This window comes from Narcine bancroftii, chromosome 1, assembly GCF_036971445.1.
Source record: "Narcine bancroftii isolate sNarBan1 chromosome 1, sNarBan1.hap1, whole genome shotgun sequence".
Classification (NCBI taxonomy): domain Eukaryota; kingdom Metazoa; phylum Chordata; class Chondrichthyes; order Torpediniformes; family Narcinidae; genus Narcine; species Narcine bancroftii.
Genome location: NC_091469.1, coordinates 317879326 through 317905459, shown reverse-complemented (window position 1 = coordinate 317905459; position 26134 = coordinate 317879326). Strand labels below are relative to the sequence as shown.

General features: G+C 43.7%; 1 protein-coding gene across 4 annotated transcripts in view; it reads left to right on the top strand.

Annotated features, from left to right (window-relative positions):
- capn7 (calpain 7) overlaps positions 1-26134 on the top strand; it is a 63434-nt gene that overhangs the window by 1701 nt on the left and 35599 nt on the right. For all 4 annotated transcript variants that reach the window (XR_011347507.1, XM_069906673.1, XM_069906690.1 and 1 more), the window contains exons 2-7: positions 5423-5531; positions 7372-7535; positions 7666-7733; positions 8526-8729; positions 9819-9905; positions 15385-15511. Coding sequence is in view for 3 of the 4 variants with exons in the window: in XM_069906673.1 (XP_069762774.1) it covers positions 5423-5531; positions 7372-7535; positions 7666-7733; positions 8526-8729; positions 9819-9905; positions 15385-15511 (759 nt within the window). In the remaining variant the exon portion in view is untranslated. The remainder of the gene's footprint in view (positions 1-5422; positions 5532-7371; positions 7536-7665; positions 7734-8525; positions 8730-9818; positions 9906-15384; positions 15512-26134) is intronic.

Here is a 26134-nt window from a genome sequence, read left to right as displayed (position 1 = left end):
CTTTGCTGTACAAAGGGCACTATTTGACCTGTTGAATTTCTCCAGCGTTCAACCATGGTGTCTGCGGACTTTCGTGTTTTACTTCAGCCTTCAATCTGCGAATCAGATTAGTCCGTAGTTGTCAGGAACGAGATGCTTGACAGGCATCTTCAGAGTTGGAAAAAAGCCATTGTCTGCATTTGGTTCAGTAAGAGGCAACTCACATTGCAGTTGGCGTTTAGCTACTGTATAATTTATCTGTCGAAGGCACGGTTGGCGTAGTGGTTAGCACAACACCATAACAGCGCCAGTGATTGGAATCCGGGTTCAAATCCTGCGCTGTTTGTAAGGAGCTTGTACATTCTCCCCACGTCTATGTGGGTTTTCCCCAGGGACTCCGGTTTCCCCCCACAGTTCGAACAAACCCGGTGTATAGGTTAATTGGGTGTAAATTGGATGGCACAGGTTTGTGGGCCAAAATGCCTTGTTATCATGCTATATGTCTGAATCTAAATATCTTAAAAAATCTAAAGGGTCCATTGATAGTAGATCTGTTTTTAATTGATAAGGGAAAGTTCTCTTTACTTCTTTCCTGCCCCCATTTTTGTTTACATTTATGCAGTAATAGAAATCCTGTTTGGATCTGAAATACGCAAATGGGCTGGAGGAATTCAGCAAGTCACACAGCATCTATAGGAAGTAAAGGGTCACCAATGTTTCAGGCCTTTCTCCTTGGGGGAAAAAAAATAATGATACAGACACTGTGACTGTAGATAATATCAATGACTTTTCCATTCTCACATTTGATTTAAGAAACCTTTTACCCATTGATATTTTATTTGCCAGAAGGCTCATGTTCTGCTCCATATTTAAGACCTTTCAGTCACATCAATGTAAATTGTTGGATGGTGCTTCTCAGAAAAGTAATCAACTATTTGATAATGACCTGCATAAACTGTTAGGGCAGCTAACAAATAAGTTTTAGATTCTGTCTTTAAATGTTTTAAACAGGGATAAAGAATGGGAGACATTTTAAGAAGACATTTCAGAGTCCAGGACAAGGCAGTTGAAGAGGAAAGAGGTATAAAATGTTAGTGCTCCACAAGTCAGAATAGGAGGATGCAGACATCCTAATGTTATTCGGCTGTGAGAAACTAAGTGTCCGTCTGATAGCTCCGGTGATCCAGGATTCGACTCTGAACTTTTGGTGTTCTCTCTGTGACCAGCTGGCTTTTCTTGAATGAGTGGGTCGTTAAATTAACTTCCCATTGTGAATTGTCCCTCATGTGCCGTGATGTGGAAAATCCTTGGCAGGGGTGGGGGTTAATGGATGGGAATGTAGGGAGAATAAAATGGGTTAGTATGGGATGATTGTAAAAATTAATGCATGAAGGTTGGCACTCAGAGCGCCCAAAGAGTATATTTTCAAGAAGCATCTATCTATAATTTAAATTTAGACAGACAGCACGGTAACAAGCCCTTCAGGCTCACGAGCCTATGCCCCCCCCCATTAACCTCAGATACATTTTGAACAGTGGGAGGAAATCAGGACCCCCCCCCCCCCCCCCCCCCCCCGGAAGAAATCCACACAGACATGGAGGGAATGTTTAAACTCCTTTACAGAGAGCATGGGATTTGAACCCCAGTCCCGATCGCTGGTGCTGTAACAGCATCATGCTAACCAGGCTGTCAATTTTAGAGGACAGTCCTAGTTTATTGAGTCAGCCCTGACAGTTATTATTTTAAGCTCTGGCAGCATTACAGTATACCAGTTTTGTGCTTATCCAGTCACCCTTTTTGTTTTGATTTGTGAAATGTGGACCACATTGATTTGACTCAATGTCATTGGAAGAATGAGAACACAAAGCGACTTGAAAAGTAAATTGGCATTTTAAAAAAAATTAAATCTTGGATTACAGAGATAGAAACAAACCATGATACATTTCTTGACATAGACTACTAGAATGGCCAGGAGATTATGAGTGTGCATCATCAAAAACTACAAAATGATGCATTTTGGGAGGATAATCAGTAAGAGGCTCTAGGAAATCTACAGTGAGTACAGGAGCAAAGTCCTGAATGTGGATAGATATATGCATAAATCTTTGGTTGGGGTAGTGCAAGTGTTGAGAAACCATGGGATCTTGGCCATTGTAAATAGTTTTTTTTTAAACTTGAAATTATAAAGCACTTGTTCTACCACATATGAAGTTTTACCTTTTCTCACTTCATGAAGCATCGAAGTGGGAAGAGGTTGCAGAATAGATTTATGAGAAGGGCTGTGGGGAATAGCACGTGTTTCATGAAGGGCTGGAGATAGCTAGGATTGTTCACCTTAACAGAAAAGCTTTTGGAAGATTCAAGATTATTGTTTCAACATTTATAAATGTAAAAGAAGCAAAAGAGAGCCGTCTCCCCCCCCCCTCCCAGAATCACTAAGTGTCCATGAATTCACCTCCAGTGCCCCTGTAACCTCTGCAGCCTCCTCAGCCACTTTCAGATGGCCACAATACCCGACTGTAAAGCTGCACATTATACTCCTGTGCGGCTGTCGGGTGGCCATCTGAAACCAGAAAAGCCGGCCAGGCGGTCTACTTACTTGTCCCTCCTCCAGAAGAAGGTATAATATCCTGCTTCGAGTCTTGGTCTTGAGTCTGGAAAGCGGCCCGGGCTGCCAGGGGGCGAGCTGATGACTTTGTGGTGACGTCGTCAGCCATCGACTCATGAGACCAGCAGCGTTATGCCTGGAACTGTCAAGAATGCCTGAGGCAGTAACTGGCAGCAGTAGATGAGGCGTCCGGGGCTGGAGAGGGAGGCAAATGGTGCAGGTGAAGTGCCGGGAGGTTGTGGAGGGAGGAGAGGAGATATGGTGCAGGTGCCTGGAAGTTGAGACTGGAAGGGGCAGATAATGCCCGGGGTGGGAGTGTGAATGTGACTGGGGCGACGCGTTGGCAGTCAGTAGGCTTTACCTTGTGGCAGCCAATAACTTTCCAATGTCTGTATTTATCCCCGTGGGAATGTCTCGCTTTCTCTGACACGTTTCTCTCCCTCGCTGTCCCTGTCTTCCTTGATTCTTGTCCTTCCCTCTCTTCATCCCTTTTCTCCCAGGGATACATCAAGCATCTACTTGGGTTGTGAAACTTGATTCTCTTCCTTCCCCGGCTTCTCTCCCTTGCTCTTCTTCACTCGCCTCTTTCTCTCTTGTTTCCTCGCCATCCTGTCACATAATCTCGGAGCCAGTGTCCGTATTTGTTTTTCTGTCTCTGTCCCTTTGCCCCCAGCCCTCCATTCCTCTCTGCCCCCTTCTCCCTCTCTGGTCCCCTCCCACCTTTTGCTTTTCTGCCCCTGTCTGTGTCTGCCTTGTAATTGCACTTTAAGTCATGACGGTCTCTCTGTCTGTCACTCGCCCCCTCCTTCTCCTCAGCCTTCTCCATTCCAGCCCTTCTGAGAGCTAGTGCACATCCTTTTGAGTTGGTCCTCTCTGGGTCTAACTCCACATCACAAACCTTTCCTTTCCTTATTTCCTTCTATTTTACTTTAGCTGATCTTTTTAATCACGCCCCATCTTTCTCTCTCACCCTCCGCCAGTTCTTTTACTTGTGTTTCCTGAGACCAGCAACTGGAGAAACACAGCAAAGCTAATGATACATAACCAACGTTTGGGGAAATACCTTGATGAAGGGTCCAACGTTCAGATTTATCTTTAAAGTACGCTGTTGAACCTGCTGAATTTCTCCAGCATTGTGCTTTTACTTAAAACAAGGAAGCCTACAGATTCTGGGTATAATGACTTTACATATAGCAAAGCTAATGATACATAACCTACGTTTGGGGAAATACCTTGGTGAAGGGCACATACCAGAAACGTTGGATATGTATCTTTATCTTGCTACATAACATACACTGACCTGTGAGTTTCTCCAGCGTTGCGTTTATACTTTAATACTGCAGATTCTGGGTGTAATGTCACAAAAGCCTTTAATCCAAAACCTACTGCCTTGAAACAAACACGACAGCGAGAATTCTTACTCACCATTAATGATTAGTCAGACCATCTTTTATTCCTGTTTCGAGGTTCTCTCCTTCGTCCAGAGGGAGACTGGCAGCGGGAGTCGGGTGGGTGGGGAGGGGGGACTGGCAGCGGGAGTTGGGTGGGTCGGGGGGGGTCTGGCAGCGGGAGTCAGGAGGGTGAGGGAGGGGGACACTGGTAGTGGGAGTAGGGCAGGCCTGAGTTGTTTGTCAGGCCTGCCTTGACGCTCTGCTATGACGTGAGGTCAGCATGGGCGGGATTAGGCACCTGTCCGCAGTAGACTGCTTTTGCTGCTAGGCGGCTAGCAGTCAGCTGGCACGTTTAGGTGCCAGAAAGCCGTCCATTCTGTGGCCACCTAAATGTGCCAGCTGAACTCAGCTAGCCTCACCTGCAGGTGCCTAATCTTCTTCTAAACACCTAAAAGAGGCTTCTGACTCCAGTCTTATCGGCCACCTGAGCTCCAGATCCAAACCTCTGACATGATTGGGAAGCCTTCAGGGCCCTCAGAACCCACTCGCATCCCGGTTCTTGTACCTGGTAACCCCCTATAGCCGGTCTTGAGCCAGTCTCCAGCAGTTCACAGCATGGTGTGAGTTCTTTGACCACAAAGTCACCAGGAACCTGTAGCCTGTGTAGCTTCCTTGCCTGGTGTCGCCAACAGCCTACTGTCCATGTGTTCTTCAGCCGCCGAGCCCCTCACTGGACCCCTGCTGGGGCCACCATCTCATGGGTCATCTCTGCTTCTCCACAAATGGAGGCGGGAGGATGGGGGGGTTATCTCCTCTATCAGTGTTCAAAATAATGCAGGTTTATGGGTGCAATTGTCGAGGTTCAAAGGACAAAGATTTAAGGGGACTGAGCTGAAAATAGTGAAAGAAAGCAGGAATTTATTATACACTGAATGATTAACATGAAATACGTTGTCTGACAGGGTGGTGAAGGCACAATGAATTGGATTTATCAAAGGAGAAAAGGTCACTAAAGCATTAGAGGGGGGGGATTGAGAGTGGAGATTAACTGCTTTGCTCTGCAGAGAGCTAGCCCAGATTTGACAGGACAAATGTCCTCTTCTGTGTCATTACTTCTCCACAATTCAATTCTGTCCAGTTGCGTGATTCTAGTTAGTGCTGGATGAAAAACAAGCTTATAGTGATACGGTTGATGCTTGACCCACTGAATGCCTCCAATAGAATGTCTTTATGCTCCAGATTCCAACATCCGTAATCAGATATGTCTCCAGATTTTGATTCCTACCTCGCTACAGGTCATGGCACTTTGCCGTGCGGAATTTGCCTGCTGCACATCAATACATTACAAAGCATGTGAAACAACAAGGATTCTGCAAGGAACGATAAGCATGCAAGGCTTTTCCTTTTGAAATTTGGTCTTCAATAAAACAGGTTTTCTTTTTAGGAGGCTGCACAGGCATTGATATGCGCTACCATGGCTGGATCAAAATTGGATGGGATACAGGAGAAGATTAACGAGTACCTGAGCCGAGTACAAGCTCTTTACTCTGCAGGTTTGTATGGTTTGTGGGTGCAGCTATTGTAGTATATCGACATATATTCTTGTGCACATTTCTGCATTTACAGTACAACTCCGATTATCTGAAATGGTCAGGACCAGACCTATTTCGGATGACTGAATTTTTCGGATAACTGGTCATTTTTTTAAAACAGTCCAGTAGCAACAGCCATCGCTGATTCCCCAGGGAGGCTTCCCGGGCTGGTGGAATACCCTCTGGTGAGTTGGTGGGGTCCTGTCTCCTTGTGGGCTCGTTCTAGCTTTGCGTCCTGGTTCTCGATGTTGGAGCCCGACACTGACCCATTCTTCGCCTGCGCACACTCCCCCTCCCAAATGCCACCAACGATCACTGACACTTCCCCGCTCTTTCCCGAGAGCCTGAGGTCCCCACTCCTGCCCGGGACCCCGCTCTCCTTGATGACACTGGGACAAGGGATTCTGCCGGCCCTTGCGGCTCGGAGACAGCGGCCCGCAGTTTGAGAGGGAGAATTAGAGAGAAAAGTCAATAGGGGAAAGTAAAGAAGAAATGGGAAGAGAGAGGGGAGGGAGTTACCTGAAACAAGGACGATAGTCATTCTAATTTCGTGTCAGGTGAATTTTTTTCAACTTGTGAGGTCAGTTCAGCTCCAGAAAAAAAATTTCAGATAAATGAGGATTTCTGATTGTTTTGGATAATCTAATTTATCTGATATTTTTCGGAAGTGAACAGACGTCACTTCCGAGCCCAAAAAAATTTCAGCTAAATGAGGATTTTGGATAATTCAATTTTGGATAATTCAATTTTGGATAATCGGAGTTATACTGTACAAAAACATTAAAAATTATTACATGGTGTTTTTTTTAAATTTCCCCATCCTCCTCCCATTGCCCCCAACAGCCTGATAGAAAAGAAAGAAAAAGAGAACATCTGGATATTATTTAAGTAAAAACTTAGTAAAACTATCAAATAAAATCTACTATATCTTAATTTTAAGAGTCGGAAGGTTCAAGTTGGGCGATTACAACCTAATTCCTAAACTTTGAAAATATGGATTCCAAACCTTTGAATAATTTCAAATTTATTCCGTAAATTATATGTAATTTTAAAAAATGGTATCCAACTCCCTATGTCAGTCTGGGCATCTACCCATTTCCAAATGCACATCTGACTTCCAAGTTACTGTCATGCATTTTATAGCTACCAATAGGGCTATTTTAACAAGTTTTTTTGATATCTATTCAATTTCAATTCTGTGTCAAAAATATTTCCACGTTTTTTAAAAAAATTTGGATCTTGAGGAAACTTTGGTAACTTTTTCCAAAAATAAACCCAATACTATCCAAAAGAATCCTAATTTTGAATGTTAAAAAAATTTCCACGTAGAATGTAAAATAAAGTACCTATTTCTTTATTACATGTAAAATATTTACCTGAAAAATTAGAATTTAATCCATTTAATTTCTGTGGAGTAAGATAGTTTACGTAAAAAATTATATTGTACCATTCTGTACCAGACTATTTGTAGTCCTGACAAAGTTCTAACCAAGTTTCCTCTTGAATATTTATTTTTGAATCTTCCATCTTTGTCTTGGCTTATGAACTTCTGCTTTATTCATTCCTTTTTTAAAAAAAATTGTATATATAATTGAAATAAATTTTTTAATATTTATATCTGTGATTAATTGTTTCAAATAACTTTGTTCAGGTAATATCAAATCTGGACCTAAATTATCTCTTAAATATACTTTTAACTGACAATAAGAAAATATTATATTGTTTTATATTCCGTGCTTACTTTTCAATTGTTCAAATGTCATTAAAGTTGTTCCTTGAATGAATTGTCTTCATTGTTCAGTTCAAGCACAGAAGAGCAAAGGTGTCCACCTGAAGACAAAGCAACAGATGGATCTGGAGCGTGCTCACTTCCTCGTCACACAGGCATTCGAAGAAGATGAGAGGGGAAACACTGACGAGGCTATAGAACTATACACTGAAGCTGTCGAATTATGTCTGGAAACAGTAAGTTAACAGAATCATAAAATAAATCAGCAGTGAAGGAGGTCCAGCTCGTAGACTTTGTGTCGGTGTGTCAGAGATTAGTGTATCAGATGCACTTCAGAAACCAGATTGTCTCTATTTTTCCCCCTAGGCAAATGAAACTTCTGATCAAGCGCTGCAGGCTAAATTGAAACAGTTAGCTCGACAGTCTCTGGACAGGTGAGTCACTTGCTTCCATCTGGAAATTTTCAAATTGTTGGAGACCAGCACGGCTAGTGTAGCGGTTAGCACAACACTGTGGCAGTGCCAGCGACCCAGGCCCGATTCTGCCGGTAAAGAGTTTGTATGTTCTTCCCATCACCTGCGTGGGCTTCCTCTGGGTGCTCCGGTTTCCTCCCACCCTCCAAAAACGGTAGGGACTGTAGGTTAATTTGTGTTTTATTTTGGGGGGGCCATCGGCTCATGGGTCATAAGACCTTTTACCGCGCTGTACTTCCAAATTATATTTAAATAAATAAAGAACTTTTTTTTCTGAAGAATGTGTAAGAAACCTATTGAACGTTGCATAATGTGATACAGTTGCAGACCTGTTCCAGTATGGTCACCAGGTTAAAGATCAATTCCCATGCATTTTCTATCCCACTGGCCTCTGAGTGAGGTGTTATTTGATGTTGAATTAGCCATATTGTGTACTATTGTCTCACCTATGAACTGGCCAATTTTGCATTCACTGAAAACTGCTACAGTCAACAGTACTGAAATTACATTTTTTTTAAAATGCTGAATGTGTGTTGATGGTGCTCAGAGACTGGTGGTGAGTTCCAGAGTATGACCTGATGACAAAGAGTCTACAAAGATGCAGATCCAAGATGGAATGATGTATGATGTTATAGAAAATTTGGGAGAGCATGGTGCTCACATGTACTTGCTGCCATTGCTGCCCTTTCAGAGGATGGATGTTGTGAATCTTGGAAATGCTTTATAACTAATTTTGTTGTCTATTTCATTTAGAGCTGAAGCACTAAAGGATGCTGAATCCAAAATATCTCAGGAAAGGAAGCAAGCTACTGGAAAATCAAGTCAGCCGGTTCGAACCTTCCTTCCACTGGGATCTGATTTTTCTCTCAACGATAAACCACAGATGCCTAGAGTTCAAGCTAATCATTTGTCAAGCCAGGGTCAACTTTACTCTTCAGAAGAAATTGAGGTTTTACGGTGAGATTGGCTTAAAATTAATATCATAAAATGCTTCACATCAGTATAATTAGAAAAGCATGATCTTTCTTCTTTTGGAGCATGAGAGTTTCCTGAACCACATTCTCAGCCAAAAGAAATATTTGAACGTAGGAAGTATTGTCTTGTGAGAAATGTGGCATGAATTGCACATTTAAATTGCATAAAGACAGAATATATCAGAATTTTATTTGGTCAGCATCTTTGCAGCAAGAATCCCACGCTGTCTGTAAGGTGTTCGTATTTTCTTTCCGTGATTTTCCCTAGGGGCTTCAGTTTCCTCCCACCATTTGAAACGTACAAGGGATGTTGGTTAATCAGGTGTAATAAGGTAGCATGGGCTCATAGGGCAAAATGGCCTGTTACCCGTGCTGTGTCTTAATATAAAGAATAATCTGTGGGAAGAGTAACCATTACCATATCAGGTCCAAGACTCTGTCAAATGACTCTGCCTCAGTCTTCCTTTCTTGGAGCATGCAAGAGATATGAACTTGTGTTTCGCCACTTGCCACTCTGACTTTGCCACATTTCATTGTCTTGATCTCAGAGTGGAGAGGCATCCTTTGCATCTGGCCACTTTCAGTGCTCTTGGGCAACTCGACTAAATGGTGAGCTGAATTCACCATGGTTCAGCTCAGTGTTTCAGACTAATAACTTCTCTCTAGAACCACCCCACGTAGCCCCTTTAAAGATTTTCTGCACTGAATGGAATGCAGGCACTCAATCTGAAAACATAGCTGTACTTTACTGTATACTAAGTTCTGTTTCACTTACTTTTCACACAAGCAGCTTGGGTCCATTAATTGGAAGAAAATAAATTTTATGATTCATATAAACACACAAACGACAGATGCTGTAACCAATCTGAAGGAACTCAGTAGGTAAGGCAGCATCCATTGGTAGAAATGATCAGGACAGATCCCCTTTACATTTCGAGTTGGGACTTTTTACCTACTCTCTACCGAGATATTGTGATATGCCTAATGTGTGTAATTTTGGTAAGGTGAATTTGCTTGACTTTTAAACATTATCCTTCCATTTAATGGCTTTTTCTTTTCATTTATCTTTCAGCAAAACATCCAAGATCAATGGAATGGAATATGTCCCTTTCATGAGTGTGGATCTTAAGGAGCGGTTTGCGTTTCCAATGCCATTCTCGTAAGCTGATTGCATTCTTATCTCAAACTATTGTTAGAAACCTGAAGTTTTTTTTAAAACAGATCAGCCTTTGAACTATTGTAGTGTTGTCAGTGTGCAGGATGGAACTGATATTAATTGTGGCTGGAACTCGGAACAAGCAGGTTTTGATTGAAATTGAACTATCAAAATGTAAGACTTAAGTGATTATTTGAAAATGTTGTATCTACTGTTTAATTTATTATGAACCACTGATCCCTTTATTTTCAAAATTTAATATTGAAACGTTGTTTTCTGTTAATATGCGAGAAAGGTATCCAATCACCTCAACATAAAATGGGAGAATATCTCATATCAACTCAGGACACCTTTCAGCCCATCAAATCTGTGCCACCTCTCCAAACAATTGCAACCACCCCACTAAATTTTTGTAGCCCATTCCTTTTCAGGTGCCCATGAACTCCATCCTGACTCCTACCATCCCATAAATGTGGTCTAATTTGGAGTGACCAATTCTCTTAGCAACCCGAAGGTCTTTGGCGCATGTGAGGATACAAGCCCCTAGGGTGATCCACTTGCTTACAAGGAGAGTCTCACAAGATCTGTGAGAATCTGACATCTGGCATGGTTGGCGTAAGGGTGATGCCTTTACAGTGCCAGCGATCGGGACTGGACCCCGCGCCATTTGTAAGGAGTTTGTACGATATTCCCGTGTCTGGGTTTTCCCTGGGGGTTCGGTTTTCCTCCCACTGTTCAAAAATGTACCGGAGGTGTAGGTTAATGGGGTGTAAATCAGGTGGCACAGACTCATGGGCCAAAATGGCCTGTATCCATGTTGTATTTTTATATCCAAAATTTTAGTTTTGTTTGTTTTAATGAATAACTAGTAGATAATCCAGCTGTATGTGGTTATTGGATGCAGTAGAAAATGTGTTTTGCAGCAGTTCTGATTCATTTTCCAGTCATACAAAGCCGAGAGGAAACTTGGATTTTCTCCAACTTCCCAGAGCTGCCAGGCATTTTATTTTAATTTGGATACATTGCTACATTGGCAAAAAATAATAGGTGTTACATGTTCTATGATCAAATTTTGCAACGTTTTAATATTGAAAAACTAATAAAATGCTTCTAATGTGAATTCATAAAGCAACCCAACATGGTTGGCATAGCAGCTAGCGCAACACTGTTACAATGCCGACAGTCATGACTAGGTTTCTAATCCCGCGCTGTCTGTAAGGAGTTTGTACGTTCTCCCTGTGACTGCATGGGTTTTCCCCGGGGGCTCCTGTTTCTTCCTACTATTCGAAACGTGCCAGGGGTTGCAGGTTAATTGGGTGTAAATTGGGCGGCATGGACTCTTCAGCCCAAATGGCCTGTTACTGTGCTGCATGTCTAAATTAAAACTAAAATTAAATTATTTTTTTATGTAGTCAGAGGATGTGAGCTGAACTGGCAAACCCATCAATTGATGACCCTCCACCGGGCCTTGTTAAATTGGTGGTGAGCCCACAATTCAATGGTGATGGTATTTGCTTACTGCTCAGATTTAAAACAAAACTGATGCAGGAAGTATTCAGTAGGTCAATTGGTATTGTTAAAGTCAGCCCGCACTGTAATAAAACAAACAGCAAAAGAAAAGCAGACCCAATTAAGCGTACATCAGTTTCTTTATTTCACCAAGCAGGAGTGAGGAGTGGTAAGAAAGAGTTTAGTAACTCGTTCTCTACGCTGAACCCACACTCAAAGTGTTCATCGTACTTTTATACTCCTTTTGGGCAGCAGTCTGCATGAGACCTTTGCAAGTTTCAAACGAGTTACACACACCTGGCAATTTTGTGTTTACAATAATGAAAGTCAGAGTGTCCCTAATGCAAGGCATATTGAATATTTTGTGAATTAGCAATGATAAACAGGAGGTCATGTTAAAGCAATCATGTTTCCACCAACTCGTAAACAGCTGTAGCTGCTGCCGTTTATACTCATCTGATCCATTAACCCTCTGTTAAGCATATTTGTTAAATTTATTCTTTCACATTATCAGTGGAAAGCAAAAACAGATGAGATTTAAAACCAGAGTTTAAAAACCTGAAATGTTTCACTTTGCACAGATACTTCCTGGCCTGTGGTGTTTAGAGGATTTTGATAGTTTTAATTAATAAAATGCTTCTAATGTGAATTCCTAAGCAGTTAGCGCAACACTGTGACATACTAGACCATTTCATGTGAATTCCTATGTTCTAGGAAGCATAGAAGTCGATATTGAAACATACACCTGCCCTGACTGAGGCAAAAAAATTCCCATTTTGCCCAGGTTGCATGATATCCATTAAAATCCCCATTATCTGGAATTCAAGGAGCAGGCAAAAAAAATTGCACAAAATAAATAGGTTAAATATACGAACGTTTAATAGCGGTGCCCACCGCAGTTAGTTTGCTAATCATGCAAAATGCAATCTCAAACAACTGGAAAATTCACTTATCTGGCAGCTACCTATCCCCATAATTGCCAGATATTGGAAGTTTTACTCTATAAATATTAGGCCAGGAAATCTTTACCCTTTTAAATTGTGCCAGGCAATCTTTTAATCCAATGGGAATTTAATATCTTAAAGAAGGCCTCTATAACAGTGCAGTTCTGTTTCAATACCCAAGTGTTAGCCTGGATTATGTGCTAAGTTCCTGAAGTTGGATTTGATCTTCCAATTCTGGCAGATGTGAGTGCTCCAATTACCCTAGACCACTTCTGTGCTTACAAAACAAGTCGTTATCTTGTTTACCACAACTGTAATACCACTAGAGATTTAGATCGATGAACTTCATTCCTCGAAGCATTCTCGAACAATGCTCTGTTGCAAGAAAAGGAAATAAAGCTTTTGTATTTTCATTTGGTATTTATTTTAATTTGGAAATATGACATTTTTATTGATAGGGGAACAGTAATTTGTGGAAAATACAATTTAAATTATATTTTATTTAAAATGAGTCCTTGGCTTGAAGCTACTTGGGATTCATTCCCTGTGGTGCTCTTGAACACCACATGTCCCTTCTCCAGGGACACTTGTGCACGAACACGTCTCCAGACAAGCAGAATTAATCCCTAAGCCCAGAACCCGGCCAGAAGTCCTAACCAGAAAATTTCAGCCTGCGCGCCAAATTAAAATGTTCTCATTCACGGTGTTTAAAAAGATTCCTTGATCTGGGAAAAGAAATCAAGTAATTCTTTTTTTAAATTAAATTTAAATGTAGACAAGCAGCACCATAGCAGACCTCTTTGACCAATTAGTCGGTGCTGCCCATATTATACCCAATTAACCTACAAGCCCACGGTACATTTTGAAGGAGCCCACGGGGAGAACATACAAATTCCTTACAGACAGCGCAGGATTCGAACCCTGGACCCGATTGCTGGTGATGTAACGGAGTTGTGCTAACTGTGCCGCCCTTTCAAATGGATTCAATTCTCGTTTTGGATTTTATTTTGCATTGTGCTTCCATCTGTCCTAATGGCACACTCTGGTCCATCACAGCAGGCACACCTGGCCCACGCTGATCCACTGTCCTTTGGCACATTTGATTTACCACATTGATAATTTTTAAAAAGTTATTAAAATTAAATTTAAATTTAGATGTTCAGCACGGTAACAGACCATTTTGGCTCACGAGTCCATGCCACCCAATTTGCAACCCAATAACCTCCACCACCCCGGTACATTTTCAAACAGTGGGAGGAAATAGGAGCCCCCAGAGAAAACCCACACAGACATGGGGAGAATGTACAAGCTCCTTAATGTTAGCGCAGGATTCGAACCCCGGTCCCAATCACTGGTGCAGTAAGGGTGTTGCACTGACCGCTATGCCAACCCTATGTGGTCTTAATGTTGATAAAATCTTAAGTAGACAAAGAAATGTTAGAGGAACTCAGTATGTGAGACAGCATCCATGGGTAGAAATGGCCAGTCAACGTTGTGGGTGCGAACCATTTAACAAGACTAATATAGAATAGGTGAAATGACATAATGTTTGGGATAAATACACATTTTTCTTTGCTTTCTCCCTGTGCTCCATAGTTTTAAATTAATATGGAATTCACATGGAATTAAGTGCACATTCCAGATTTTATTCAAGGTTAATTGTGTACATTTGGTTTGACCATGTAGAAATTATAGCATTTTTTTTATACCTAGTTCCTCATGTCAGGGCACCATAATATTTGGGACATTTGGCTTCACAAGTGTTTTTTGGAGAACTCAGGTATGTTTCATTGCTTTATTGGTGCAGGTATAAGGGAGCTGGGCTTCTAAACTTTTGATCACCTGTCGTCTGCAGCTGTCATTTTTCAACATGAGGAAGCCATTATGAGGCTGAAAAACAAGATTAAAACAGTAAGAGACGTTGTCCAAACCTTACAATTAGCAAAATCACCAGTTTGGAACATTGTTAAGAAAGAGGGTACTGGTGAGTTCAATAATCGCAAAGGGACTGGTAGTCCAAGGAAGACTCCACTGCTGATGACCGAAGAATTTTCATCATAATGAAGAGAAATCCCCAAACGTATATCCGACAGATCGGAAACACTCTTCAGGGGGCAAGTGTGACGGGTCCGTGACTACTATGTGCAGAAGACTCATGAATAGCAAGTAATACAGAGGGTTCACTGCAAGATGCAAACATGGCAAAGGTGGTTCCCTTTGGATCTTGAGCAGGTTCTTTACGCCTCCAGACTTCGCTCTTGCTATCACTTGGTCTCATCTGTCCACAGGACCTTTTGCCAGAACTCTGTAGGCTCTTTTAAATACTTGGCAAGCTAATCTGGCCATCCATTCTGTGGTTTGGGCAATGTCTCATACAATTTCATTATTTTTCAACCTCATAATGGCTTCTTTGAGTTTCATATTGAAAAATGGTAACTATTGACTACAAATGTGATTGAAAAGTTTGGAAGGGAGCCCAGCTCCTCTTATTCCTGCACCAATGAAGCAATTAAACATACATGAGTTCTAACAAACGTCTGTGAAGCCAAATGTCCCAAATATTATGGTGCCCTGAAATGAGGGGACTGTGTGTAAAAAGTGCTGTAATTTCTACATGGACAAACCAAAATGTATAAAAATAATCTTTAATAAAATCTGAAATGTGCAGTTTAATCACGTGAATTGTTTGATTACAAACTTGAAACTCTGGGGCACAGGGGAAAATAAAGGGAAAAAAATGCTTGTGTCTCAAACATTATGGAGGGCATGGTATATAAAGTGGGGTGGGGAAGAAACGGAGTAGAGGTCTGGGGTTGTAGAGTCTGAGCAGGAGGTCAGAGAGGTGCACAGAGAAGCATCTGGAACTTTTGTGTTTTTCTTTGCCAAAATCTCACTAACTCAGACCTTGAGTCATAAACCTTCCCTGTCACACTGCACTGTTCTGAGAATCCATAATGCTGAACTATTCTAAGAATCCAGCCCAGTGAAGAAGATGTTTTGCATTAAAGAACCCTCTTTTATTTCTCTAGGGACCGAGCTGGCAAATTGGTGTTGTCACCAAAACAGCAAGCACTTTTTTCCAAGTGGGTGCGGCCTGAAGACCTCTACAGTAACCCCACGATGATCTACACTATATCTAGTTTCAGTATAAAACAGGTTAGTCCTTTAGGGTTTGGTTGTCTGCTTGTATTTAATGCCAAAATTTAAATTAAAGCTCATTAACATCAGGCACAGTTCTAGAAGCACTTCTAATTGGCTGGAAATTCTCAGATCCAAAATGTCAGTAATGTATCTTTACCTCTTCTGGATGCTGCAAGACTGGATGAGTTTCTTCAGTATTACTGTATGTTTTTAACTGCAATCAGTGTCTGCAGACGTTTGTATTTCACTCTGAAATTCTCTCCTGCCAAGTCAATGCAGTATCTCAAAGCAGATTCTTGTTTAAGAAGTGATGAACCAATGAAGGAATAGTGATAGGTTAAATATTAATTTGTAGCGTTCGCGCTACGCGAGTGTGGAGAAGAACAACACACACATCAAAGCCTTAGAAAGCGAGATGGGTTTATCGCTCTGCCCATCGTGTTGCATTATCCGTAGCCTTGGGCATTCTGCCCGTGTCACGGGAGAGGCATGGAGACTAAATTCAGCCTGATATGCTGGTTTCAGGCAGTCAGCGGTAAAAGTCTCCTCCTTACTGCTGATGTCCCTGACAACACTGTAGGGCACCTCATAGGGTCATTGTAGGGATGGCTGGTGGACGCTCCTTTGCACAAATAGGTACTGACAAGTCTTTAAGTCCCTGGGGATGTTATGTTTTGGTTGGCCATGTGATGGGGGTTGCCATAGGATCACGGACCCTAGTTTTCGCCGCAAGTTCTCAAGGGTTGCCGAAGGGTCTTCTGGGTATTTATCGGGGGCCAGAAACACCCCTGGAATGATTAAGGGCATGCTGTAGACCATCTCCGCCGCTGAGGCATTGAAGTCCTCCTTCGGTGCGGTATGAATCCCCAACAGGACCCAAGGTAATTCATCCACTCAGTTGGGACCCTTGAGCCCATCCATCAAGGCTGCCTTCAGGTGTCTGTAAAACCCCTCCACCAACCCATTGGCCTAAGGGTGATATGCCATGGTGTGGTGGAGCTGTGTCCCCAAAAAGTTAGCCAGTGCTGCCCAGAGATGAATTGTGTCCTCCTGTCCGAGGTTAGGTGCTCAGGTACCCCGAATCTGGACACCCATGTGTCGATGAGTGCCCTGGTGCAGGTTTCTGTGGTGTTATTAGCCGGCGTGACCTCCTCAGGCCACCTTGTGGAGCAGTCAACCAGGGTCAGGAGGTATCATGCCCCACGGGAAACTAGTAGCGGCCCCACTATGCCAATATGTAAGTGGCTGAACCTGCGTCGCATTGGTTTAAAGGTCCGTGTGGACGCTCTCGTGAGAACTTGCACCTTGGAGGACTGGCATTTCATGCAGGCCTTGGCCCACTGGCTGACCTGGTTATGGAGGTCATGCCGTATAAACTTGTTGGCCTTCATTTTGACCATAGCTCGTATTGCCGGTTGTGCCATGTTGTGGATGGCGTCAAAAACCTGATGCCTCCATGCAGCTGGAACAGTGGGACTTGGGTTGCCAGTGGGGACGTTGCACAGCAGTGTCAGGTTACCTGGGTCGATGGGGACATCCTTGACCCTGAGGCTGGAGACGGCTATCCTATATGCGGGGATCTCAGGATCCTGCTGCTGCGCTTTGGCGAGGGCCATGTAGTCGACCCCCTGGGACAGAGCATGGACCGACTCAATCACGGGGCATGATAGAGCATTGGCTAAAACATTGCTTTTCCCCGTGATGTGCTGTAAGTCCCTGGTAAATTCGGACACGTAGGACAAGTGTCTCTTGTCGGGCCGACCAAAGGATAGTGGCTTGTGATCGGTCAAGACCTTGAAATGCTGGCTTTACAAAAAGTAATGGAAATGTCTTCTCGCCAGGTACAGCGCCAACAGCTCTCGGACGAAGGTGCTGTATTTGAGCTCGGGGTGACGGAGGTGCCTGCTGAAAAAGGCCAGGGGTTGCCACTGGCCCTCAATGAGCTGTTCCATCACACCCCCTACCACTATGCTGGAGGCGTCAACTGTCATGGCAGTAGGTACCTCCGGTCTGGAGTAGTCCAGGAGGGTAGTGTTGGCCAGCACATCTTTAGTGTTCTGGAATGCCCTCAAAGACACATTGTCCCAAGTATTGTCCTTTGACTTGCCCACCATCAGCGTGAAGAGGGGGCGCTTGATGCGGGCCGCTGCTGGTATGAATCTGTGGTAAAAGTTTATCACACCAGTGATTTCCTATATCTCTTTTATCGTGCGTGGCTTGGCAAAGATCTGGACCACCTCAACCTTATCGAGGAGAGGGATAGCCCTGTGCCCCAGGAGGTCTATGGTGTCCAGGCCGAATTGGCACTTTGCGGAGTTGATCGTCAGCCTGAACTCACTCAATTTGGTGCACAGTTGTATCAGGTGGGTGACGTGGTCTTTGTGATTAAGGTTGGCGATGATGCATTCATCAGCTGCTGGAAAGTTTGTGCTGTGTTCTTTAGACTGAAGAACATGTGGAGAAATTCAAACAAGCTAAAGGGGGTTATAATCGGGGTCTTGCGGCCATCCTGGAGATGAACTGGGATTTGGTGGTATCCCCGGATGAGGTCCACCTTGGAGAACACCCGTGCCCCGTGCAGGTTGGCAGCAAAGTCTTGGATGAGGGGCACGGGGTATCTGTTTGGTGTGGTGGCCTCATTGAGGCAGCGGTAGTCTTCACATGGTCTCCAACCCCCTCCCCTGCTGATTTGGGCACCCTGGGTGGGAGAGGCCCAGGGACTGTCAGAGCGCTGCACAATCCCCAGCTCCTCCATTTTCTTCAACTCCTCCTTTGCGAGGCTGAGCTTTTCGGGAGGGAGTCGGCGTTCCCTGGCATGGAGCCGGGTTCCCCCCCACCTCGGTCAGTATGTGGTGCCTTACCCCGTGCTTTGGCTCGGCTGGGGAGAACTGTGGCACCACTATCGAGGGAAACTCCACCAGGAATCAGATGAATACATTTTCTAAGAGTGTTATAGAGTCTAGGTGGGGGGCGGGTAGCTTGGCTTCCCCCGAGATGGATTCTGAAAGTTCTGTCGTGCACTAAGCGCGGTCCTTTGAGGTCAACCAGCAGGCAGTGGGCCCGAAGGAAGTCAGCCCCCAGGAGCGGTTGCGCCACTGCCATGAGGGTGAAGGTCCGTGTAAACCAGCTGTTGCTGAACTGAAGGGGGAAGGTGCAGGTCCCAAAAGCCTGGATGGAGGAGCTGTTGGCTGCCCTCAGTGCTGGGGCCTGCTTGCAGTTGTCAAAGCCTTCAGAAATTAGGACGCTTATCTCGGTGCCAGTGTTGACCAGGAAACGCCTGCCAGACAAGGAGTCCCAGACGTAGAGGAGGCTATCACGTGGGCCAACTGCCTCAGCCATCAACAACGGTTGGCCAGGGCGTTTCCCAGAAAACCGCAGGGTGGGTGACATTGACAGGACCCGTCGCTGATGATAGTAACAGAACAGTCTCGGCATATTAACTTGCCTTTCCACTGGTCTTGATATCGCAGGTGGCTGTTCGTGGGGCTTGCTAATGTGGTCTATAACAGCGCTGGTGTCCTCCTTTGCTCTCCAGAGCATGTCCACCCGGGCTGCGATCCTCCGAGGATCTCTGAAGTCCTCGTCCGTGAGCAAGGGTCGGATATCCTCAGGCAGCTGCTTCAGAAAGATCTGCTTGTAGAGCAGAGAAGGCTTGAGGCCCTCAGTCAAAGCGAGCATCTAGCTCATTAGGGTGGATGGGACCCCGTATCCCAATTTGTCCATATGCAGCAATCGGGCGGTGCACTCCTACTGGGTGAGTGGTCCCGAACGTGCGGGTTAATAGCTCTTTGAGGACTGCGTATTTGCTTTGCTCTGGAGGCTACCATGTCCTGATCGAGGGGGCTCATAATGTAGAAGTAGCGGGTGTTATAGGTGGTATTACAAGATCAAACCAGCAACCACAAAGGAGGCATATCACACAGGGGTAAAGATGAACAATTACTTTATTAACAAAAAAAAATCATCTTCAAATTTTAATTCAAAATTCCCCCCCCCCCCCTTATCACAATGCCACTGGTAACTATGCAAATTTCTATAACAGTGTAAAACTAATAAATTCCCCAGCCTAAATATAACATATGTAGTTAAAGTCTGTTATATTTCCAACCAGCCCACAGAAAAACTTAGACACAAAACAAACACAACTCACAAAACTTCAATCTCAACCGAAGCAAAGATCATAAATAAAATTCTGTTTGTTTGGTAAACTGAAGCCAAGAGATCTTTGAGAGAGAGAGAGAGAGAGAGAGAGAGACAGATCACAAAATTTGAAGTTGTCTTGTGTTGCTTGCAGAGAGAGGAACAACTGACTTGGTCTGGATCCTTCTGGCTGCCTTCGGAATGTTCATCCTTTTTGAAATCCCAACATTCTAAACTGTCCTCCAGACCATGGCTCATGCTCTGGGCTTCCTTCCAATCCACACCCACACCCAGTGGTGGTTTATCGTCCAAGACCAGAAATTCTGGGATAATTTTCTGCACATGCTCAGTCCGTCTCCCACGCTCTCAGCAGTCCACCTTCACCTTGGCTCTCTAAGGCAAACTGTCACTTTTTAACATAAAACCACACACACATAGGCCAATACTTGCGCTCCAACCGGTGCCACCTGTCCATGTCCTACCACATAACCTAAATAAATTACAGTGGCATGTCCAAACTCACTCTTGTGCAACTTCATTGTGAGATGTGCTTTCACCATTCTCTGAAATAACTGCTCTAATTCAAGCATGTGTTCTTCCCATGTATTACTAAATCATCGATCGAGGCTCCTGTGTGCTCTAAACCCTGAATGACTGCATTAATCATTGTCTGAAATGTGCCAGGTGCATTTTTCATCCCGAAAGGCATAACATTATACTCCTACAATCCTAAAGGTGTAACAAATGCAGAAATCTCCCTGCCTTTCTCTGTCAAAGAAACACACCAGTATCCTTTTAAGAGATCAATCTTTGTAAGAAACTTAGCCTTCCCCACCTTATCTATGCAATCATCTATTCTGGGAATAGGGATCGTATCAGTCTTGATGTCACCATGTTTACCTTTCGATAATCTCTACAAAACCTAATTGAACCATCTTGCTTAGGCATCGGAACACCAGGTGAACTCCAATTTGAACTTGATTTTCAGATGATGACATTTTTGAGCATATAATCCACCTCTTGATCCAACAATCTGCTTTTTTCCTGATTCTCAGTAAGGATGCTGCTTAATAGGCTTAGCATCACTGACCTCCACATCATGATAAGCCACAGTAGTTCTTCTTGGAACATCTGAGAATATATCCTTAAATTTCATAAGTAATGTCTTCATTTCTTCCCTTTCTGATTTAGTTAAATGCATTAACTTGGTATCTAAGTTTTGCTAAACTATAGAATTTTCCAGCCTGGGGCTTATCACTTTCTGTGCTCCATGACCTTCCATGAAACTTATCTCCTCCTTACTTTCCTCTATAACTAGAACCTTGGTTGGAATCCTAGTCTCCTCCTCAGTCATTTTCTCAAAGTAAGGTTTAAGCATGTTCATGTGACAGACCTTTGACGATCAGGTGTCTCAATATAGGTGACCTGGTTAATTTTTGATTTCACCTTATATGGTCCTGAAAACTGAGCTCTCAAAGGGTTTGATTGCATTGGAAACAAAACCAATACTTTGTCGCCAGGTTTAATGTCCCTAATTTTTGCTTTTTGATCATACCAAATTTTCATTTTCCCCTGAGCAGTTTTTAAATTTTTCCTTGCCATCTCGCAAGCCTGATGTAATCAGTTTTTAAATTTGAAAACATAATCCAACAGATTTGATTGTATATCATTATGTATCCGCTGTTCCTTCAACAATAGTAATGGACCCCTGACTTCATGACCAAACACCAACTCACATGGACTAAAGCCAAGATACTCCTGAGTTGCCTCTCTAACAGCAAACAATAACAAATGGATTCCTTCATCCCAATCCTTTTTATTTTCCACGCAATAAGCCCTCATCATATTTTTCACAGTTAAATGGAACCTTTCCAAGGCCTCTTGACTTTCAGGATGATAGGCAGACGACACAATTTGATGGGTTCCCAATTCATACCACACCTGTTGAAATATTCCAGAAATAAAATTACTCCCTTGGTCCGATTGAATTTCCCTTGGTAGGCCAAACAGTGTGAAAAATTTTAGCATAGCCTTCACAATTGTCTTTGCTTTAATGTTTCTCAGGGAAATAGCCTCTGGAAACCTTGAAGCTGTGCACATGAGTGTTAACAAATATTAATTTCCTGCTTTGGTTTTTGGCAATGGGTCAACACAATCCACTATCACTTTTGAGAAGGGCTCCCCGAAAGCAGGGATGGGTTGTAAAGGTACCACTGGTGGTCCTTGATTAGGCTTGCCCACCAGTTGACAAGTGTGACAGGCTCTACAAAAGTTCACAACATCCTTTCTTAATTTTGGCCAATAAAACTGTTTCCTAATCTTGGTTCTACCATCTTCTTCACTCCAAGATGACCTCCTAAAGGTGGACTATGAGCCAACTTTAATATTTCATTCCTGTAAGTTTTGGAAATTACAACTTGCCTTATTACCACCCAGTTTTCATTGGCAGGTATTACTTGTGGTCTCCACTTTCTCATCAATATTCCATCTTGAACAAAGTAACCTACTGGCACAGTTTCAATTTCATGGTTAGACAATATCTTATCTCTTATCCCAGCGAGATCAGGATCATGCTTTTGTCTAGCTATTAATTCTTCTCTTGACAACAGCAAAGCTGGATCCTTGGGTTTGTCCTCAATGCTTGCCTCCACTACAGGATCATCACAGACTTTCTCTACCTCTACCTTTTTTCTCTAGTAATGGGACATGCAGGGTAGATTTCCAAATCCTTTTCGGACTCATAAACCAATGGCTTACTTGTGAGTTTCACCGCAGGTATGACTTTACCCTCTGCTAAATCATTCCCTAACAAAAGAGAAACTCCGTCCACCGGCAGACTTGATCTTATCCCTATTGTAACTGGGCCATTAACTAAGTCTGATTTCATCACTATTCTATGCAAAGGTATCAGCTCTGCTTCATCACCAATGCCTTTAATTAAATTCACATCTCCTGTATCGGTCTCCGCACCAAAATTCAAAACGTTCTTAATACAAGCGATTGAGCTGCTCCAGTATCCCGCAAGATTTTAACTGGCACTTGATTGGATCCTTCTTTAACCGAAATGAAACCTTCAGTCATGAATGGTTTAAAAATATCCCTAACTTTCTCACTGAACACAGGCAGTTGGTACCACCCCTTTCTCTTTCTTCCTTTTCAGTCCAGGACAATTTGCTATTATGTTCCCTGGCTTCTTACAATAGTGCCAAATAACACTCGAAATTTTTTTCTTCCCGCATTTCTCTTCCTCTCTTTCCCCATTTCTCTTCCTCTCTTTCCCCATTTCTCTTCCTCTCTTTCCCCATTTCTCTTCCTCTCTTTCCCCATTTCTCTTCCTCTCTTTCCCCAGTTCTCTTCCTCTCTTACCCATTTCTCTTCCTCTCTTGCCCAGTTCTCCTCTTCTCTTCTTCTCTTCCCCCATTTCTCTTCCCCATTTCTCTTTGTCTCTTTCCCCATTTTTCTTCCTCTCTTTCCCCAGATTTCTTCCTCTCTTCCCCAGTTCTCTTCCTCTCTTCCCCAGTTCTCTTCCTCTCTTTCCCAGTTCTCTTCCTCTCTTCCCATTCTCTTCTTCTCTTCCCCAGTTCTCTTCTTCTCTACCTGCATTTCTCTTCCTCTCTTTCCCCATTTCTCTTCCTCTCTTTCCCCATTTCTCTTCCTCTCTTTCCCCATTTCTCTTCCTCTCTTTCCCCATTTCTCTTCCTCTCTTTCCCCATTTCTCTTCCTCTCTTTCCCCATTTCTCTTCCTCTCTTTCCCCATTTCTCTTCCTCTCTTTCCCCATTTCTCTTCCTCTCTTTCCCCATTTCTCTTCCTCTCTTTACCCATTTCTCTTCCTCTCTTTCCCCATTTCTCTTCCTCTCTTTCCCCATTTCTCTTCCTCTCTTTCCCCATTTCTCTTCCTCTCTTTCCCCATTTCTCTTCCTCTCTTTCCCCATTTCTCTTCCTCTCTTTCCCCATTTCTCTTCCTCTCTTTCCCCAGTTCTCTTCCTCTCTTCCCCAGTTCTCCTCTTCTCTTCTTCTCTTCCCCCATTTCTCTTCCCCATTTCTCTTTGTCTCTTTCCCCATTTCTCTTCCTCTCTTACCCATTTCTCTTCCTCTCTTTCCCCATTTCTCTTCCTCTCTTCCCCAGTTCTCCTTCTCTTCTTCTCTTCCCCCATTTCTCTTCCCCATTTCTCTTTGTCTCTTTCCCCATTTTTCTTCCTCTCTTTCCCCAGTTTTCTTCCTCTATTCCCCAGTTCTCTTCCTCTCTTCCCCAGTTCTCTTCCTCTCTTTCCCAGTTCTCTTCCTCTCTTTCCCAGTTCTCTTCCTCTCTTTCCCAGTTCTCTTCCTCTCTTTCCCAGTTCTCTTCCTCTCTTTCCCAGTTCTCTTCCTCTCTTTCCCAGTTCTCTTCCTCTCTTTCCCCAGTTCTCTTCCTCTCTTTCCCCAGTTCTCTTCCTCTCTTACCCATTTCTCTTCCTCTCTTTCCCCATTTCTCTTCCTCTCTTTCCCAGTTCTCTTCCTCTCTTTCCCAGTTCTCTTCCTCTCTTTCCCAGTTCTCTTCCTCTCTTTCCCAGTTCTCTTCCTCTCTTTCCCAGTTCTCTTCCTCTCTTTCCCAGTTCTCTTCCTCTCTTCCCGTTCTCTTCCTCTCTTCCCGTTCTCTTCCTCTCTTCCCCAGTTCTCTTCTTCTCTACCCGCATTTCTCTTCCTCTCTTTCCCCATTTTTCTTCCTCTCTTTCCCCAGTTTTCTTCCTCTCTTCCCCAGTTCTCTTCCTCTCTTCCCCAGTTCTCTTCCTCTCTTCCCCAGTTCTCTTCCTCTCTTCCCCAGTTCTCTTCCTCTCTTACCCATTTCTCTTCCTCTCTTTCCCCACTTCTCTTCCTCTCTTTCCCCATTTCTCTTCCTCTCTTTCCCCATTTCTCTTCCTCTCTTTCCCCATTTCTCTTCCTCTCCCCCAGTTCTCCTCTTCTCTTCTTCTCTTCCCCCATTTCTCTTCCCCATTTCTCTTTGTCTCTTTCCCCATTTCTCTTCCTCTCTTACCCATTTCTCTTCCTCTCTTTCCCCATTTCTCTTCCTCTCTTCCCCAGTTCTCCTCTTCTCTTCTTCTCTTCCCCAGTTCTCTTCTTCTCTACCTGCATTTCTCTTCCTCTCTTTCCCCATTTCTCTTCCTCTCTTTCCCCATTTCTCTTCCTCTCTTTCCCCATTTCTCTTCCTCTCTTTCCCCATTTCTCTTCCTCTCTTTCCCCAGTTCTCTTCCTCTCTTACCCATTTCTCTTCCTCTCTTTCCCCATTTCTCTTCCTCTCTTTCCCCATTTCTCTTCCTCTCTTTCCCCATTTCTCTTCCTCTCTTTCCCCATTTCTCTTCCTCTCTTCCCCAGTTCTCCTCTTTTCTTCTCTTCCCCCATTTCTCTTCCCCCATTTCTCTTTGTCTCTTTCCCCATTTCTCTTCCTCTCTTACCCATTTCTCTTCCTCTCTTTCCCCATTTCTCTTCCTCTCTTCCCCAGTTCTCATCTTCTCTTCTTCTCTTCCCCCATTTCTCTTCCCCATTTCTCTTTGTCTCTTTCCCCATTTTTCTTCCTCTCTTTCCCCAGTTTTCTTCCTCTATTCCCCAGTTCTCTTCCTCTCTTCCCCAGTTCTCTTCCTCTCTTCCCCAGTTCTCTTCCTCTCTTCCCCAGTTCTCTTCCTCTCTTTCCCAGTTCTCTTCCTCTCTTTCCCAGTTCTCTTCCTCTCTTTCCCAGTTCTCTTCCTCTCTTTCCCAGTTCTCTTCCTCTCTTTCCCAGTTCTCTTCCTCTCTTTCCCAGTTCTCTTCCTCTCTTTCCCAGTTCTCTTCCTCTCTTTCCCAGTTCTCTTCCTCTCTTTCCCAGTTCTCTTCCTCTCTTTCCCAGTTCTCTTCCTCTCTTTCCCAGTTCTCTTCCTCTCTTTCCCAGTTCTCTTCCTCTCTTTCCCAGTTCTCTTCCTCTCTTTCCCAGTTCTCTTCCTCTCTTTCCCAGTTCTCTTCCTCTCTTTCCCAGTTCTCTTCCTCTCTTCCCGTTCTCTTCCTCTCTTCCCCAGTTCTCTTCTTCTCTACCCGCATTTCTCTTCCTCTCTTTCCCCATTTCTCTTCCTCTCTTTCCCCATTTCTCTTCCTCTCTTCCCCCATTTCTCTTCCTCTCTTCCCCCATTTCTCTTCCTCTCTTCCCCCATTTCTCTTCCTCTCTTCCCCATTTTTCTTCCTCTCTTTCCCCAGTTTTCTTCCTCTATTCCCCAGTTCTCTTCCTCTCTTCCCCAGTTCTCTTCCTCTCTTCCCCAGTTCTCTTCCTCTCTTTCCCAGTTCTCTTCCTCTCTTTCCCAGTTCTCTTCCTCTCTTTCCCAGTTCTCTTCCTCTCTTTCCCAGTTCTCTTCCTCTCTTTCCCAGTTCTCTTCCTCTCTTTCCCAGTTCTCTTCCTCTCTTTCCCAGTTCTCTTCCTCTCTTTCCCAGTTCTCTTCCTCTCTTCCCGTTCTCTTCCTCTCTTCCCCAGTTCTCTTCTTCTCTACCCGCATTTCTCT